General features: G+C 36.5%; 1 protein-coding gene across 1 annotated transcript; it reads right to left on the reverse strand.

Annotated features, from left to right (window-relative positions):
- Window positions 1-832: 832 nt before the first annotated feature.
- Window positions 833-15,546, reverse strand: LOC115431012 (conserved oligomeric Golgi complex subunit 6-like). Its single transcript, XM_030151242.1, has 5 exons — window positions 15,371-15,546; window positions 13,742-13,849; window positions 11,036-11,089; window positions 6,342-6,421; window positions 833-1,105 (listed from the first exon to the last, which is right to left on the reverse strand). Exons 1-5 carry the CDS (start codon window positions 15,464-15,466, stop codon window positions 856-858), a joined length of 588 nt encoding a protein of 195 aa, XP_030007102.1. The 5' UTR covers window positions 15,467-15,546; the 3' UTR covers window positions 833-855.
- Window positions 15,547-15,780: the final 234 nt, after the last annotated feature.

The raw sequence follows: 15,780 nt of genomic DNA on the forward strand, positions 1-15,780 counted from the left end.
ACCTTATCTTTACTGTTTCATTTGTGATTTATTGAGGGGTTCGGCTGTGGAGGCCGGCGTTGGATTCCAGTGATATGATTTTTTTTATTTGCCATCATATCAAATGGAATGGTGTGTACTTTAGAGTCTATGGTATATTACAGTGGAAACGGTACAGTGGTGTCCAGAACAGTATGATAGTATTACAACAAACTGGGGTTATGAAATGGGCAGTACTGTTTTTATTGATAGCATTTTGAGATTGAGTTCTTCTGTGATTTCAGTTTTGGTTTCAACAGATGTGTTTCTAGCTCTGTGAATTTACCAAATAAAAGCAGAAATAAAAACTAGAAAGCCAGTGTAGTGTGGTGTTTTTTACGTCTTAGCCAGCCTGTAGACACGTGTTTGAACAGTCCAATTAGATGGCAAGACAGATTTTCCGTTTTAACCCTCAAACAGTCGAGAAATTAAAATATAATGTTTGCTCTCTGAAGCTTTAGAGGTCTCTCCATGAACAAATTGAATGTTCCCAACTGCTTATGTGGGGGGAAACAAAAAAGAAAAAAAAAAAAAAAAGAAGACGAGCTTTTTCAGGTCAGTGTATCGCTTTGTTTTATGTGCAGTATTTCAATAAAAGGCACTGTTTTGTACAATTATTGCCCGCAAAGTGTTGTTGAAAACAGAGGGAGACACTGTATGTACTGTACAGAGTGAAAAACAAGCAGACCGCCTGCAGTAAATGGATCATATACATATAATGTTCTTTCCTCCTGGCACATACGAGGCTCTATATACAGATGTGCTCTCTCGAAGTCAGTGACCCACATCCCACATGTTCCGCAAAGAACCCACCTTAACGGCCACATTTATATACATTTATGTTATTACGCTGTACAAATTACACAGTTCTTTAAATAACAAGATGTCCGACTCTGCCGTTCGCCCTCGTGGTGCGTCTGTTTTTGCGTTTTTTTTTTTCTCAGGACAGTAAGGTCTGAACCTGCTGAGGTGATCTGGGTACCAGGTTTCCGGGTCCTTGTAGCCATTAGTCGGGCTACTCAGCGCCGAGTACACCTCCCCGTAAGCTCGGCACACCAGCTCCGTGGACTGACGGAAAATCTGCTCCCTGCACAAAAACATGAAATTTTACATATTACAAAAAACCCAGAAATTAAAAAAAAAAAACAAAACAAAAAGCTAATCTAACAGCAGCTCTGGTTGAAATCAGAACTCTGCAGTCATTACTCACTGAAGCTGAAATAAGTCAGCCATGAGTAAGAATTTGTCCTAATTACTTTTTTTGTCCGCTGATCATTGTGTGCCCCACTGTGTCAAAACAATGAGTGGCAGTATGTGGTGCACACTGCCATCTATGGATACACAACTGCACTGGTACACACGGATCAGCTGGATCACAGCGTGGACTGACTAAACCCCAGGGGCATTCGAGGTTCTCCCTCTGTTTCCGAGAGGCTTAGTGCTGCCGGTGGTGGGAGGTCATGTGACCGTGGGCTTTGGGGTCCTCTTCCAAGAAAATCTGATGTTATCTGACTAAAATCCCAGTGTATATTTACCACATTTCCACAAGTGTTGCAGTGTTTTCCTCCAGCTTATGGAAGCTGTAGGCACATGTCTGAGGGGTCTGGGGGTTCTTCATGTACGATATTGTCAATTTTTCAATAATAATATATAACACCGCATGATTTTTTATCATAATCACATATATGAGGACAAAAAGAAATGATGACTTATAAACCTACAGATTATTTTGAATCTGTATGTTCATAAGCACAAAAAGTTAGACATTCTCTGTATTTAACAACTTAAGATAAGATATGACCTTATTATTGATCCCACCGTGGGGAAATTAAGGGTATGTTTGTGTACTTCCAATACTTTTTATTCTCAAATAAGGGAACTTTTCATCCCTGGGTTTACATTGTAGAAAACATACACAATTTTTGAAAAAAATACTGATCAGTCTCCATGACATGTGTTTTCAGGTTAAAAAACGCAATTCTACTCAGGTTAAGTAGCTTCAACTGATATTATTAGGATATTATAATCATCTAAAGATGTCCAAATTAACACATTAATGCAGATTAATCAATCATCATGATTACTCTGATTAACAATGTTATTGCAAATGTTATTGCAATTAACCCATCTGCAGCACAGAATGACTTTGAACACCTGCCAACGCATTTGGGGCAGTTTGTCCAAGTAGAGTTAGCAATGTGCATGAACAAATGGGCAGTTGATGTAGTAGTGACAGGCAGCAGAACCAACCCATAAAGATGGAAGACACTAAACAGCACGTTGGCCCTCTGGATGGAAATATGAGGACAAAAAACCCAAGACGGAACAGTTGGTTCAATTTGTTTTGTTGAAACTGTTGAAGGTGTTCAATAAAACACATTAAGTGTATATATATTCCTTCTTTCTTGAGTCTGTTTGCTCATGCAAAATGAAACATAATTAATATCAATTAAAAATAATGATATTTAATTGTGATTAATCAAAATTAATCTCCAGCAACCTTGTGATTAATCTGATTAAAAATGTTAATTGTTTGACAGTGCTACTATTATCACTGATGGTAAATGCAGCCCATATATTGTATGGTCTACATGACATTACAGTTCCGATTAGTGTTAGCGAATTTCCTTGTTAATGTGAAAATAAATAAATCACAAAAATAGTTTTTTGTCCAACACAAAATGAACATTACAGTAAATGGGAGTTATGTCAATTTCTATAGTTGTCATTGTGTCAATAAATGGTTATAATTATCATATATTTTGTTATAATAAATATAAATAGCTTTTAATGCATTTAAATGCATTTTAATTAAATACATTTCCTAATGACAGTATTTGTTTTCTATCTTAATACACTTTAGAGTATTTGTACACATAAGTAATCAGTTTCAGTATTTTGATTCATGTATCCATGAATATTTCAGAAAAAAAAAAAAAAAAAACTTGTGAAAGATGTCACCTGGAGACCAACTATGACCATCAGATCAGTTCATTTTTTATGCTCTCCACATTGATTTTATATTCATTTCTTTACACTGTATTTTATTTTAACAGCACTTATCTACTATTGAAAACAGAATGATATACTACTGATAATCTTTCCATAGATGGACTGATTCTCCTCATTGCAACTACAATGAATGCCCACTTGAGTGTAAATAACAGTTTACCCATGCGCTTATGATGATTTCTTCCATTTCTGCAGAAAATAACCTTTCGATATATCATCCTACACTTGGCAAAGTCACGAGGCTCATCTCTAACGTACTTTGACTTAATAACTTCCCTCGCCAACATTAATTGTTCAAATGCCAACAATTTGAAATAAATTTGTTGCTCAAAATGGTCTGAATGCCACATCTAAGCCTTATAACGGGAGGGAAAAAACAATTTCATACCCCCTCATCATGTTTCTAATAATCTTTTAATGCAAAAGGGGCAAAAAAAAAAATCACATGCAATATGTGTCTTATTCTGTGTCTTTATATTTATCCACTGGTTAGTGTGAGTAACATTAAGGCGAGTATTTCACGCAAGTGATGAATGACATCTGTTTGAATACAGACAATGGAAACATGTCAGTGTTAGTTCTACTGGACCTCAGTGCTGCGTTTGATACAGTCGATCACATATTACTTAAATGACTGGAGAACTGAGTAGGTCTGTCTGGCCCTGTGCTAAACTGGTTCAAGACATACTAAGAGAACAGGAAGTACTTTGTGTCATTAGGTAATTTTACATCTGAGCAGACAAGAATTACATGTGGGATTCCCCAAGGCTCTATCCTTGGGCCTCTTCTGTTTAACATCCACATGCTCCCACTGGCGCAAGTTATAAAGAACAACAATATTAGTTACCATAGCTATGCAGATGACACACATCTATCACAATGTCACCTGGAGACCAAGGCCCTGTACAGGCTCTGGGTAAATGCATTGAGGAGATAATGACTGATGTGCCACAACTTTCTTCAGCTGAACAAAAACAAAACTGAGGTAACTGTCTTTGGAGCCAAAGAGAAACGACTGCAGGTCACCACAGATCTTCAGTCTATAGACCTAAAAACCGCCAACCAGGCCAGAAATCTGGGTGTAGTGATGGACTCAGACCTAAATTTTGAAAAAACACATCAAAGCAGTCACAAAATCAGCCAACTATCACCTTAAGAACATCTCAAGGATAAAAGATCTTATGTCTCAGCAGGACCTGGAAAAACTAGTCCATGCATTCATCTTCAGTCGGCTTGATTACTGCAACAGTGTCTTCACAGGTCTACCTAAAAAATCCATTAGACAACTGCAGCTCATTCAGAACACTGCTGCTAGAGTCCTCACTAAGACCAGAAAAGTGGACCACATTAGTCCAACTCTGAGGTCCTTACACTGGCTGCCTGTCCGTCAGAGGATAGACTTTAAAGTTCTGTTGCCGGTCTATAAAGCTCTGAATGGTTTAGGATCAAAATACATCAGTGACCTCCTGACCTAGTATGAACCCACCAGACCCCTCAGGTCATCTGGATCCGGTCTGTTGTCAGTTCCCAGAGTCAGAACCAGACACAGAGAAGCTGCGTTCAGTTCTCCCAGAAAACCTCAGATCAGCTGAAACACTCAGTTTATTTAAATCCAGGTTAAAGACCCACCTGTGTTTTTATTCTTTTAAGCTTAAAGGTTTTATCTTTTTATCTGTTTTATCTATTTACCTAATTTTGTTTTGATTTGTTTGTTTTTCTTACACCTATACTTTTTATTGCTTCTGCTGTAATGATTTTAGTGTTTTATGTAAAGCATTTTGAATTGTCTTGTACATGAAATGTGCTGGATAAATAAACCTGCCTTGCCTTGCCATTGAGAAGAACTTGGAGGATTCAACAGTCTGACTGAAGATCCCAGTGAGACGACTCGAGGACACAGAGGAGCGCCTCGCTTGTATCCCACTCAGACCCTTGAGATCCATATATTTAATTGGTCCACAGAGAACAGAGCCATAGTGCTGTGTATCACACCCTACTCTTCACCAAACGCACCAAATGAAATGTGAAAGGAGGGGAGTCTAAAAGTACATTCCCATTATTTGTGTGTTTCAGAGTGGCGGTGGGGTTTTGGTGCATTTGTACGAGTGGCATAGGAGCAGATATGAGGGACTGTATGTGTGCGTGCGAGAGAAAACGGCAGTGAGGAAGATAAAGAGGAGGAATGATTTCAGGGAACGAGTGTGTCTGAGAAATGGACCAGAAGCTAATTAATGGCGTCCTGCACATCAGTCCTCCCGTGTCCATTAATAGAACATTAACCTGATGTACAGAGTGCTCCTCAAGCCTGCTGCACTTCCCAGTAAACGTGACTCACAGAAAAAGCTATCCAATGTAGCAGCTGGATTGAGCTAAAAGCATGTGCGTTTTCTGATCAGTAAGACAAATACAGGCCGTTCTGGTGACTGCTCTCTGAATGAATGTGTCGTTGGCTCCGGCAATTTAGCGTCCAAACTCCCTGCGCAATTAGTCGAGTGTTTTGTTTGGTGTACAGTACTGATTGTTTTACATTTGGAAGATAATGAATGTTGAACAGCTGCTTTTTAGTCAATACATATGCTCTTTGCTCTATTGCGTGGGTGTCAAACATACAGCCTGCGGGACAAAACTGTCCCGCCAACAGTCAAGTCCGGCCCATGGGATGAATTTATGAAATGCAAAAATTTATACTTATGCCCTTTTCCACTGCATGGTACCAGCTCGACTTGACTCAATCTACATGGTTGGTAGGCGTCGCTTTTCCACTGCAACTGGTATCACCTTGGCGCAAATGAGATGGGTGTTTACATTTGCAAACTATCCTTTCACAAAAAATGTGAATAACCTGAACAAACTGAAATTTGTGCAAGTGCAATTTGAATGTTAATAAATATTTTGTGCTTTTGTAGATCCATTGTGCTCTATAAATTGTAATGCTCATGTGCAAATGATAAGCTGAGGCACAATATTGTTAAAATTGCACTTATTTTTTTTTTTAAATAATAATAGTTTGTTCATGGTTCATATTATTCACATTTTTTTAAAGGATAGCTTGTAGATGCATTTTCATGGCATAATTTTCCTTTTTTTTTTTTACTCAAAAACATAGTGAAAAGTTAGGATTCATCATTATTTTTATAGTATGTTATTATTTTACTAGTCCATCCCACTTCAGATTATACTGGGCTGAATGTGGCCCCTGTTTGACACCCCAGGCCTATTTCATGTGAAAAATATGCAACTTAGAGCCTGCATCTATGCTATGTTTTCTTACAACGGTGAGACCTAATATCTGATTATGGACAGGAACTTACTTGATGGCTGCACTGAGCAGGAAGTTCAGCTGCGGCATCACGAGAGTGTCAGGTGATGATAAGTACCTATCAAACTGGACCTGTTTGTGTAGGAGAGATAACAGCAGGAGATGAGTCAAAGATTTCAGCTTTGTTTTAAATTTCTTTTAAGAGAAAGTGCGTCATTTCCAGACAAATAAAACAATCCCTACCCATCTGAATCTGCTCTTACCTGGCTGTGCTGAATGACGACTCCCATGTGATCGTAAACTAGAGGCACGTGGCCTGTTGTGGTTTTAGCACAGGTCACTGATTCCTGAACTTTATCAATCAATTTAAAGTGTCCCATCTTTATGGAAATCTTCTGTGAGGTGCTGCTGTTGCTGAACGTTCACATTTTTACCGAGTCTTCCACTGCAAAAACACTCTTTTTTGCTTTTTTGCGGTTTTGCATTTTTATATAATTTCCATCATATTTCTTTGGTGTTTATTCTTCTTGCATCTGTTTCATGAGTTTCACCTTGTTGTGTCTCTTATGCTGTTTTTGTCTTGTTACCTTTTTCATGTTATTTTTGTCTTCATGCATCTTTTATGTCAGTTTTGGCTTTTTTGTTTTATGTGGACAAAAGCTTTGGGACACATTAAATTCAGGCTGGAATACAGAATGATAATCACAAATATCATGATATAATTTATATTGCAATAAACATTTTTAGTTCATCTTTAGGGTTAATTTGGATTACACTGTCACCTAAAGTGCTTACAAAATGCTTCAGAGTTTGATGGAGATTGATTTTTTAAAAATCTTTATAAGGGCTAGAAATGTTCTACCTCTAAATTAAGGGGCATGTTCTGATCCTAAATAACTCTTTTAAAAACCACAAGTAACCGTCTGGTTTCTGCAAGTCTCACTCAGAAAACCTGCATTTAAACTAAAGTAAAATACTGACTTGACATTTATCATGATAATTACTGACAAAGGACATGAACATTTTATCATGACAATCTTTCAAATCAGCAGTAATGGGAATTCCTGTATGCTGCCGGTGAGATGTGTCCTGATATTTTTGTCCATATTACGTACATTTTTACATCTACAGCCTGACCTCCGCATTTCACCATATCTACAAACTATTCCTCTATTTTAACAAGGAAACTGAATTCAAATATCAAATTACTGTTGAATTTTTGATCCGATAATTCCAACTCCATGACCCAGTTCCTCCTTAATACAGTATAAGGGCAGGGGGGTACATCACAACCAGGATTAAGAGAGAAAAGAGAAAAACAAACAAACAAACAAATAAAACAAAAAAAAAAAACAGGATTAAGGGGGTAGTCGGGCTGGGCGATATGGCCTAAAAATAAAAAAATCTGTTTCTTTAAAGAAAAACTATTTTCGATTTGATTTTCAATCCCCTACTTAAAAGAACATAAGTGCAGACTGCAAATATATTGAAAAAACATTAACTATATTGTTTTCAGTTTAAGTACATTGAGACAGACCTTAAAAAAAAAAGCAAAGGCAGTCATTGGTTTCAACAAAGTGACCCCATGCACTCTCATATTTTGTAGCGAGGATTTGCCTGTTCCGTATCTGATGCCGCAAATCCAAACCAGTTCCAAACAACTGAAGTCGTAGAACTGTTCTTGGGAGTAAGCTGCTCTCTACCGCTGACTGTCTCTGCCATGTTGTGGACATCGAATTTAATACTTTTTAATGCCATTTAAGGCCTTAATTTCCACAAAATCTATTTAATGACCTTTAATGCTTTTTAATGACCCACATAAACCCTGTTAAACCACTTTTTTTCAACTGTCCTTTTTCCACTAATTTCTTGAAGCCCCTCAGTTTGTGTGCTGCATGTAAACCTTATACTTGCAGGGAAAGCCCTATATTATATAATCCTGAAACTGGTTAAAGCACTAAAGCCTTGGACTCGTTGACCTTAAAAGATTTAAGAGTAAGCCTTCTTAACTATTTGAGTCTGTTTTCATTTGTTCTTTACTTTAAGTGTTTTTTTTTTTTTTGCAGTCAGAGCTACTTGTTCCTTTCTGATGTGATAACTTTAAGAATATTACCTTGCACTTCGACACAGTGGGTAGTTTGTTACCAACTCTCCTTCTTTGGCTGCAGCAGCTGTGATGCTTTTAGCCTGAATATTCCTAACATGTGTTTAGATAGCTTCTGTTTCTTGTGAGAAACATGCACCCACAACTACAATTGGAAGACTAGGTTTGTTGAGCCAGGGAACAAGTTACGGAAATATTGGAAATTTAGTAATGGCAGAACATTTGTGTTGCTCCAAATCCTGCTTGCACAGGAGAAGACACAGTCACTAGTATTAAAATAAAATGATTTGACAGGAAAATGAAAAAGAAAAAAAAAAAAGGAAAAAATGGGATGTTAATGGTAATCAAAGAAATCCTTAAACCTGTATAATCTTATGAAGGTTGGACAAAATAATGGAAACACCTTCACCTCAAGATGATAATGCCCCAATCCATACAGCTAGAATTGTTCAAGAATGGCATGAGGAACATTCTAATGAAGTTGAGCATCTCGTATGGCCGGCACAGTCCCCAGACCTCAACATTTATGGTCAACAGCATTTATGGTCAGTTTTAGAGATTCAAGTAAGACGTTGATTCCCACCGCCATCGTCTCTAAAAGAGTTGGAGGGTATTCTAACTGAAGAATGGCTTAAAATTCCTTTGGAAACAATTCACAAGTTGTATGACTCAATACCTCGGAGAATTGAGGCTGTAATTGCCGCAAAAGGCGGACTTACACCATATTAAATATTTTGTTGATTTTTTGAGGTGTTTCCATTATTTTGTCCAACCCCTGTACTTATTTAGGCTTATTTTAACTTTTTTGCCTAATTTGTCCTGAACCTTTCTGTATTTTATTTGTCTAAAGGTTGAACCTAGATGCTCTAACTGTTGTGGTCTGTTTTTTGTTTTTTTATTTGTTCTGTATACTGTAAACTTTGTATATAAAAATAAAGTATTGGAAAAAAAAAGAAAAAAAAACAAAACAAAAACACGCTGACTACAATAATTAGACATGACTGGAGGACAGGAGGAAGGGAAGGTCTCACAAGCAATATTAAGAATTAAAGACATAATGTGAGAGCAGGTACTGACAGGCATCCAATCAGACGCTCTAGTGGATGATGATGCCCCCCCACATACATGCACGCACACGCATGCACACACACACACAATATTATCCAAGGGTTTTCAGTCTTTAATTGGGATCAGCTGATCAATGGATTTAATAATCCAATCATCATAATTACTCTGAAACCTAGAATAACCTAAATTTGATTAGGTATATGATATTCATGTGTTCCTCAAGTTTACAACTTTTCCTCGCTTCAGACCAGGAATATGTGGCCTGTGTGAACAACACTGGTTTTGTCCTCGTTAATACTCTTGTATAGGTCTCTATTACCTAAAGTAATACATTATATGGACAAAAGTATTGGGACACATTGGATTCAGGTGTTTGTTTTCTAACAGGGGTCTGGGATACAAAAACAATGACGCTGATGTTTATAAACTACATGGACGAAAGTATTGGGACACATCATGCCTACAGCTTGTAAGATATCCTATTCATGCAGATTTGACGTATAAACATTAATATTTCCCTCAAACTTAATGGGAGATTTTTCTTTCTAAGTGAGATGTGAAGAAAGTAGCAAGGTTATAATAGTTTTTCATTTTTCATTATAGTTTACTTTTATTTAGTTTTGACTTTTTTTCTCTAATTCAGTTCGTTTTAATTAGTTGTTAGAGCAGGTTAGCTAGTTTTTATTAGTTTTCGTTATTTTCTAAATGCTTAGTTTTAGTATTAATTTTAGTTTTGTCGTATCTTTTCTCTTCTTCTCCGACTTATTTAAATAAATCCCAGACAGGACTCTGCTGCTTTCTCCCAACTTTAGTCTCCATGTTTCCAGGTAGAGTGGGGACCAAAAGACGACTGTAAACGACAAGTGACGGACCGTGAAGTACCGTATGGTGCCGCTAGCTACAATTGCTAGAGTGAAATAAATCGCTTTCATATCAATCCAACGTTGACAAAGATGAAAACGAAGGGAATTCTATCCATAATTTTTATATGTTTTAGTTAGTTTTGTAAGCACACAATACAGTTTCAGTTAGTTATCATTTTTTCTCTTAATTACAGTTTTTATTTATTTCAGTTAAAGAAAATGCTTTTTCAATTTTTCGTCATTTTGTTAGTTTTCGTTAACGATAATAACCTTGGAAAGTAGCTGGTTAATTGTGGTAAAAAATTATTATTAACAGTCAGAGCATGAAAAATACTTAAGAAATTTAGAGGTAGAACATTTAAAATCATAGTCTGGATAAAAAACAAACAAAAAAACTAAATAAATGTTGAGGAAAATGAAGTAAAAACCATGTCTGAGGCATTTTGGAATCAAAGATAATTTAAACAGAACTAACCAATGCAATGGTATTTATCATAATAGAAAACTATATAAAGAGAATTCTCTTTATTGTTTTGTATCCCAGACACCTGTTGGAAAAGAAACACCTGAATTCAATGTGTCCCAATACTTTTGTCCATATAGTGGATATTACAGAAAACTCCAACAATCAGTGTGCACCAACAAAATAACACCAAAATTGTGAGCATGAACCAAAATTAGAGGAAATTGCTCTGCATGAGTGTAACTCACCATGGCTGCTTTCACAGAAGAGCTGTCCATGCTGGGCAGGAGGGACAGAGGGCCCTAAGACAGAAAAACCAATGCGTCACATTCGGACACAAGGTCACACGATGACAACGCAACACTGCCCAGGCTGTTTCAACAATGCAATGTCAAGTCTGACCACCTAACAAATGTCAGGTGGCTCATGCCCTTAATTCACTTAGCTCTGTATGCAATGCTGAGGAGTTTCCTCCCTGTTCTCCCTAAACTGACCTTACCGTGACTAAAAATGGAAGGTATGAGTGGATAAATGATGGAACCTTTGGCTATTTCTATGTTACTTAAGGATCCCCTGTTTTTATTGTTTCTTCTTTTCCATTAGTTAAAAATAAAACTACAGATTACTTCACTAGACTCTAGAAGAGAGAGTAACAATCACAAAAAGCTCTCAACATTCAACATTTAGTCCAGATCAGTAGTGAGATTAGTTCTACAAAATAAATTAAGAACAGAAATAACTCAGAAATCACTTTACTTCTGATTTTTTTTATACTATGAGGGTAGGCATCACTAGTATTATTGGGTAATTATATTGGTCAATAATAATTGAGGGACTTTTGAAGTCAATGGGATACTTCTTGCATACATTTATTAAAAGTAAAAAAAAACATGAATTTTTTTTATGTTCATTATGATCATGCCTTTAAAAATTCCATAATGATTTAATTACGGAAAAAATCAGTCATTAATAAATTTTTAATGAATGACTAGATATATTAAAATGTCGACTAAATAACCATCTGAATTTAATAACAATCACCTTCTAACGAGCTAAACAATAATAAAATAAGCTTATTCAAAAACTGTTTTGATTGTGTTCTTTTTATTAAGTTGAGATAATCATGATAGATATTTCTTTTTTGGCAATATATCAAATTTTATATGGAAAATAACAAATTGTATCTGTGTCCAAGAAATCATTTTCAACTAAGTTATCCATTACAAAAACACCTCTGAAGGAAGTGTGTTAATTCCGGATCACATGATCTGCTCCGCATGATGTCATTTCCTCCTGAAGAAAACTCCTTTCTTAGTTGTTTAAATAAAGTAGTGAGTCAAATGTGTATTTATCGCACTCTTATGTCAACAGTGTTACGACAATATCTTTATAAATAACTTTCAATTTCAATTTGACTCAATTGTATATATGATATTTAGAAGACTCTTTCTGTAAAAATGCCATGTTATGTTAATGTTGATTTTAGGCTTGAAAACAGCAAAAATGTCAACTATACCTGTCAACTATGCTACCCTGTAAAGGTAACTCAAAAAGTCCCTCAATATATTTATATATAGACCCATATAACATATTGTGATACCCCCTGTTGTCCTGCCTGCGGGGTGGACCTGTTAATCTAGGTCACTATACACTTGTATTTACCTTTATCTTAATAACTTTATCATTGTTATGATACTTATCATCTTATTGCTCTGCTGATATTGTGGATTGACTGTAACAACTTTTTTCTTTCGTGTGGACACTATGATGAAGAGTTATTCCTAATGAGGATCCTAAATAACAAATAAGGAATTAGAAAAACTATATATTATATATATATATATATAAGCAAATTCCAATGAAAAAGCTTAATTATAAATCCTTTCTACTGAAGTGAATTTGCACTTTAACTTTTATTATGTTATTGAACAGGAAAATGTCTCCATCCCGAAATCGACGCTAACGAGACAAAAACTGCAGAAAACTGGGTACTGTGAACACAACAGTAAGTACCTTTAAGGCAATTAGCCGACACTGATTATCCACAATGGCTACATTTCGTCAGGCTTAAATGCCTAAATTGCCAACATTAAAAGCAGCGAATAGTAGGTAGTACAAGGGTCAAAGCACCGGTGCAGTACTTAGAGTGATTTTATGGGGACGTGGGCGCATTAACAAACATACTATGAGTCTACAAACTCATCTGATGGCTGCCTGTTCATAAAACAGCTGAGTTTTAGCGGCTGTTCTTCCCTCTCTGGTTTGTTCATTGTATGTGTGCATGACAGAGAAACGTAGTCATAACATGTTAATCTGACACTGAGGCTAAAACCTTCAAACAAACCAGTCTAAAATAAATCTCGTGTTGACATTTCCCTGTGATGCCAGTGGTTAAGACAGCCAAACTTAATTGTCTCAAATTGGAATCCCCGACACAGGCCACCCAAAGAGAGAGGAGTTTGCTTAAAGAAATGACAGTTTTTGATTGAGCTCTGCGTTGAGCTACAGCAGCGGGAGGGTGTGGTGTGTCCTGACATGACCTGAGGTTTCAAGACTCGCATGCTAAACCACAACTATTGGTCTCAGTCAGCCCAGCGGCGAATGTGTGCTACAACAGAAGAGGAAGGCTCCGAGGCATCAGATCGCTCATCTGCATGGGGGCATTTCTGGAGAAGCCCATATATTTTAATACGACATAATATAATCTGCCTCCATCTGTTCTTTTCTCATTTGAAAATCTGATAGAAATGCTATTATACCTTAATAAAGACATTGTTCCTGCGGTAACCATGGTGATGGCTTTTGTAAAGACCACAGAGGTAGTACAATGATACTGTTAATGCCTGTATAATAGCAAAAGGCTAAAGAATACGGGAATGAAAAGAGGACCATTAGGGAGTCGAACAAGAGACGTGTGAGGAAAGTGCACATGAAATTGTGGTTAATTGTGAGACCTGCTCGGTGCTGTGCTGCTGCACGCAGCTATAGATGTAGCTCAGTCCGGCTCTGGTCAGCACGTAGGACGCCTGCTCGTTGATCAGCGTATCGAGATGAGCCTCGATCTAGAAAGTGCAGAAGAGAGAGGCTGAAAATCCGGTCAAAGCCAGCATTCTGATCCAATTGTATTCGTGGTTAATGGAGAATCACTGTGACACTTCCACTGGAGCTCTTGTGGTGCTCAATTACAAAAGATGAGCTAAAAATAGAGGGGATAGATGGCGCATTTGAGCATGAGCAACAATATGTGACGCACAGCTTTCTATGAAACAGAAAATTTAATCTTTTGAATAAAAGATGTAGGCATGGGTTTCTGTGAATGAGATCAGAATCATTAACTTTTCCAGGGCTGGGCAGCTACATGCACAGACAATGATCTGACACTAAGTTTAGCTTTCATCTTCTATGACAGGTATTTTAAGAACTCATTCATTCACTGATTCATTATCTGAGCCCATCTGACCCTCATGAGGGTTGCTGGAGCCTATCCTATTAAAAACTCAATTTGCCATTTTCTTCATATATAATTATATTATTATTAGTCTTATTTTTGGATTTGTAAAGACTGATCAACTCCAAATGTATTAACATATCTAAAACATAAAAAAACAAGAATGATATTTACCACCAATTAGTTAGAAGAAGGACTTAAATCTTTTAGGCAGGTGAAAAAAATACCACAGTACAGATATACTCTGTTACAAACAAAAATCCATAATGTAAAAGGTTACTTGAGTTAAAGTAAAGAAATACTGTCAACAAAACATACATTAAAATATCACTAATGTATTAAATAATTACAGAACATTATATTATTATTTGTATCATCAATACACTTCATTTTGTATTTTGCAACCAATGCTGCAGTTCATAGATACAATACTCGTCAAAATCAACATTTTCATTTGCCTAAATGTGTCGCATCAAGAGCTCAGTTTGTATTAGGGATAGAGGGTGTAAATTGTGGAGCCAATTTTCACATGTTCTTGGAAACAGCACATCACAGATATCCTTTAAGAAATATTTAAGGAAATCAATCATGATATCACATTGATATATCTATATATTTTTATATTGTCTTTTTTTATGAATTCTGAATGTGTATGGACTATGGAAGTCTCATAAGTTGTAAAATGTTTATGTATTTATAAGGTGGAGGCTTTAAAACAGCCATTTTAGGCTCTCTGCCTCTCCCTGCACCTTTACTGTTTTATTATGTCTTTGACCAATGTTATGTATGTGCAAAATAAATCAATAAATATACATGGATATTTTAAAATTGTGGTTTGTCAGTATGAAGCCAAGTGTAGATAGATGAATACTATTGTTTAGTTTAGCAGTAGAGTACTGCATTATATTATACACATAAGTAAAAAGTAACTATAGGTGTGAAATAAATGTAGTAAAGTTAAAAAAAAAAAGCAATATCATTGTCTGAAAATATAATGAAGAATACGTTTATTGGAGCGTAAAATGTAAATATTAGGTCAAGTACAAGTATATCAAAATTGCACATAAGTAAAGAACTTAGTTACATCCTACTGGTGATTATTTATTATACACAAACAAGAGGAAACGTGACAAACCTGGAACTCGAGCATCTCAAGCCTCTTGTCAGTGAACTCAAACAGAGCCAGGGTGGTCTTCATAACGTACAGTGAGTTGACCATGTAGGTGGCCATGTCAGCAGTGCCTAGGTTACTGGCCGACACAGTGCACAGCTGTAGGAGTGGATCCAAGATGCAAGAAAGCACCTAGGAGAGCAGAGGGAGGAGATCACCATAACGGAATGTACAAAGCAGCATTAGGCCCAAACATCCACTGACAACTGAAATCATCTACTGATCTAAACTGTTTAATACCTGTTCATCCACTAATCCTACCAATATATGCAAATAATTAAGGTAAAATGTAGTTTGTCATCTTTTCATGGTCATCAGATATGACCCATTTGGACGTTCAGAGGTTCCATAGTTACCATGGAAACACCATCATC

The sequence above is a fragment of the Sphaeramia orbicularis genome, chromosome 13 (genome assembly GCF_902148855.1).
Source record: "Sphaeramia orbicularis chromosome 13, fSphaOr1.1, whole genome shotgun sequence".
Taxonomy (NCBI): Eukaryota; Metazoa; Chordata; class Actinopteri; order Kurtiformes; family Apogonidae; genus Sphaeramia; species Sphaeramia orbicularis.

Bases quoted from the DNA above. Each gene is read 5' to 3' on its own strand.
- LOC115431012 (XM_030151242.1), bottom strand. From the start codon at position 15,466: ATGGCCACCTACATGGTCAACTCACTGTACGTTATGAAGACCACCCTG. The intron at 13,850-15,370 runs GTTTGTCACGTT...TGCACTTTCTAG, and splicing joins TTGAGATGCTCGAGTTCCAG to ATCGAGGCTCATCTCGATAC. The intron at 11,090-13,741 runs GTCTCACAATTA...TTTCTGTCTTAG, and splicing joins AGCAGCACAGCACCGAGCAG to GGCCCTCTGTCCCTCCTGCC.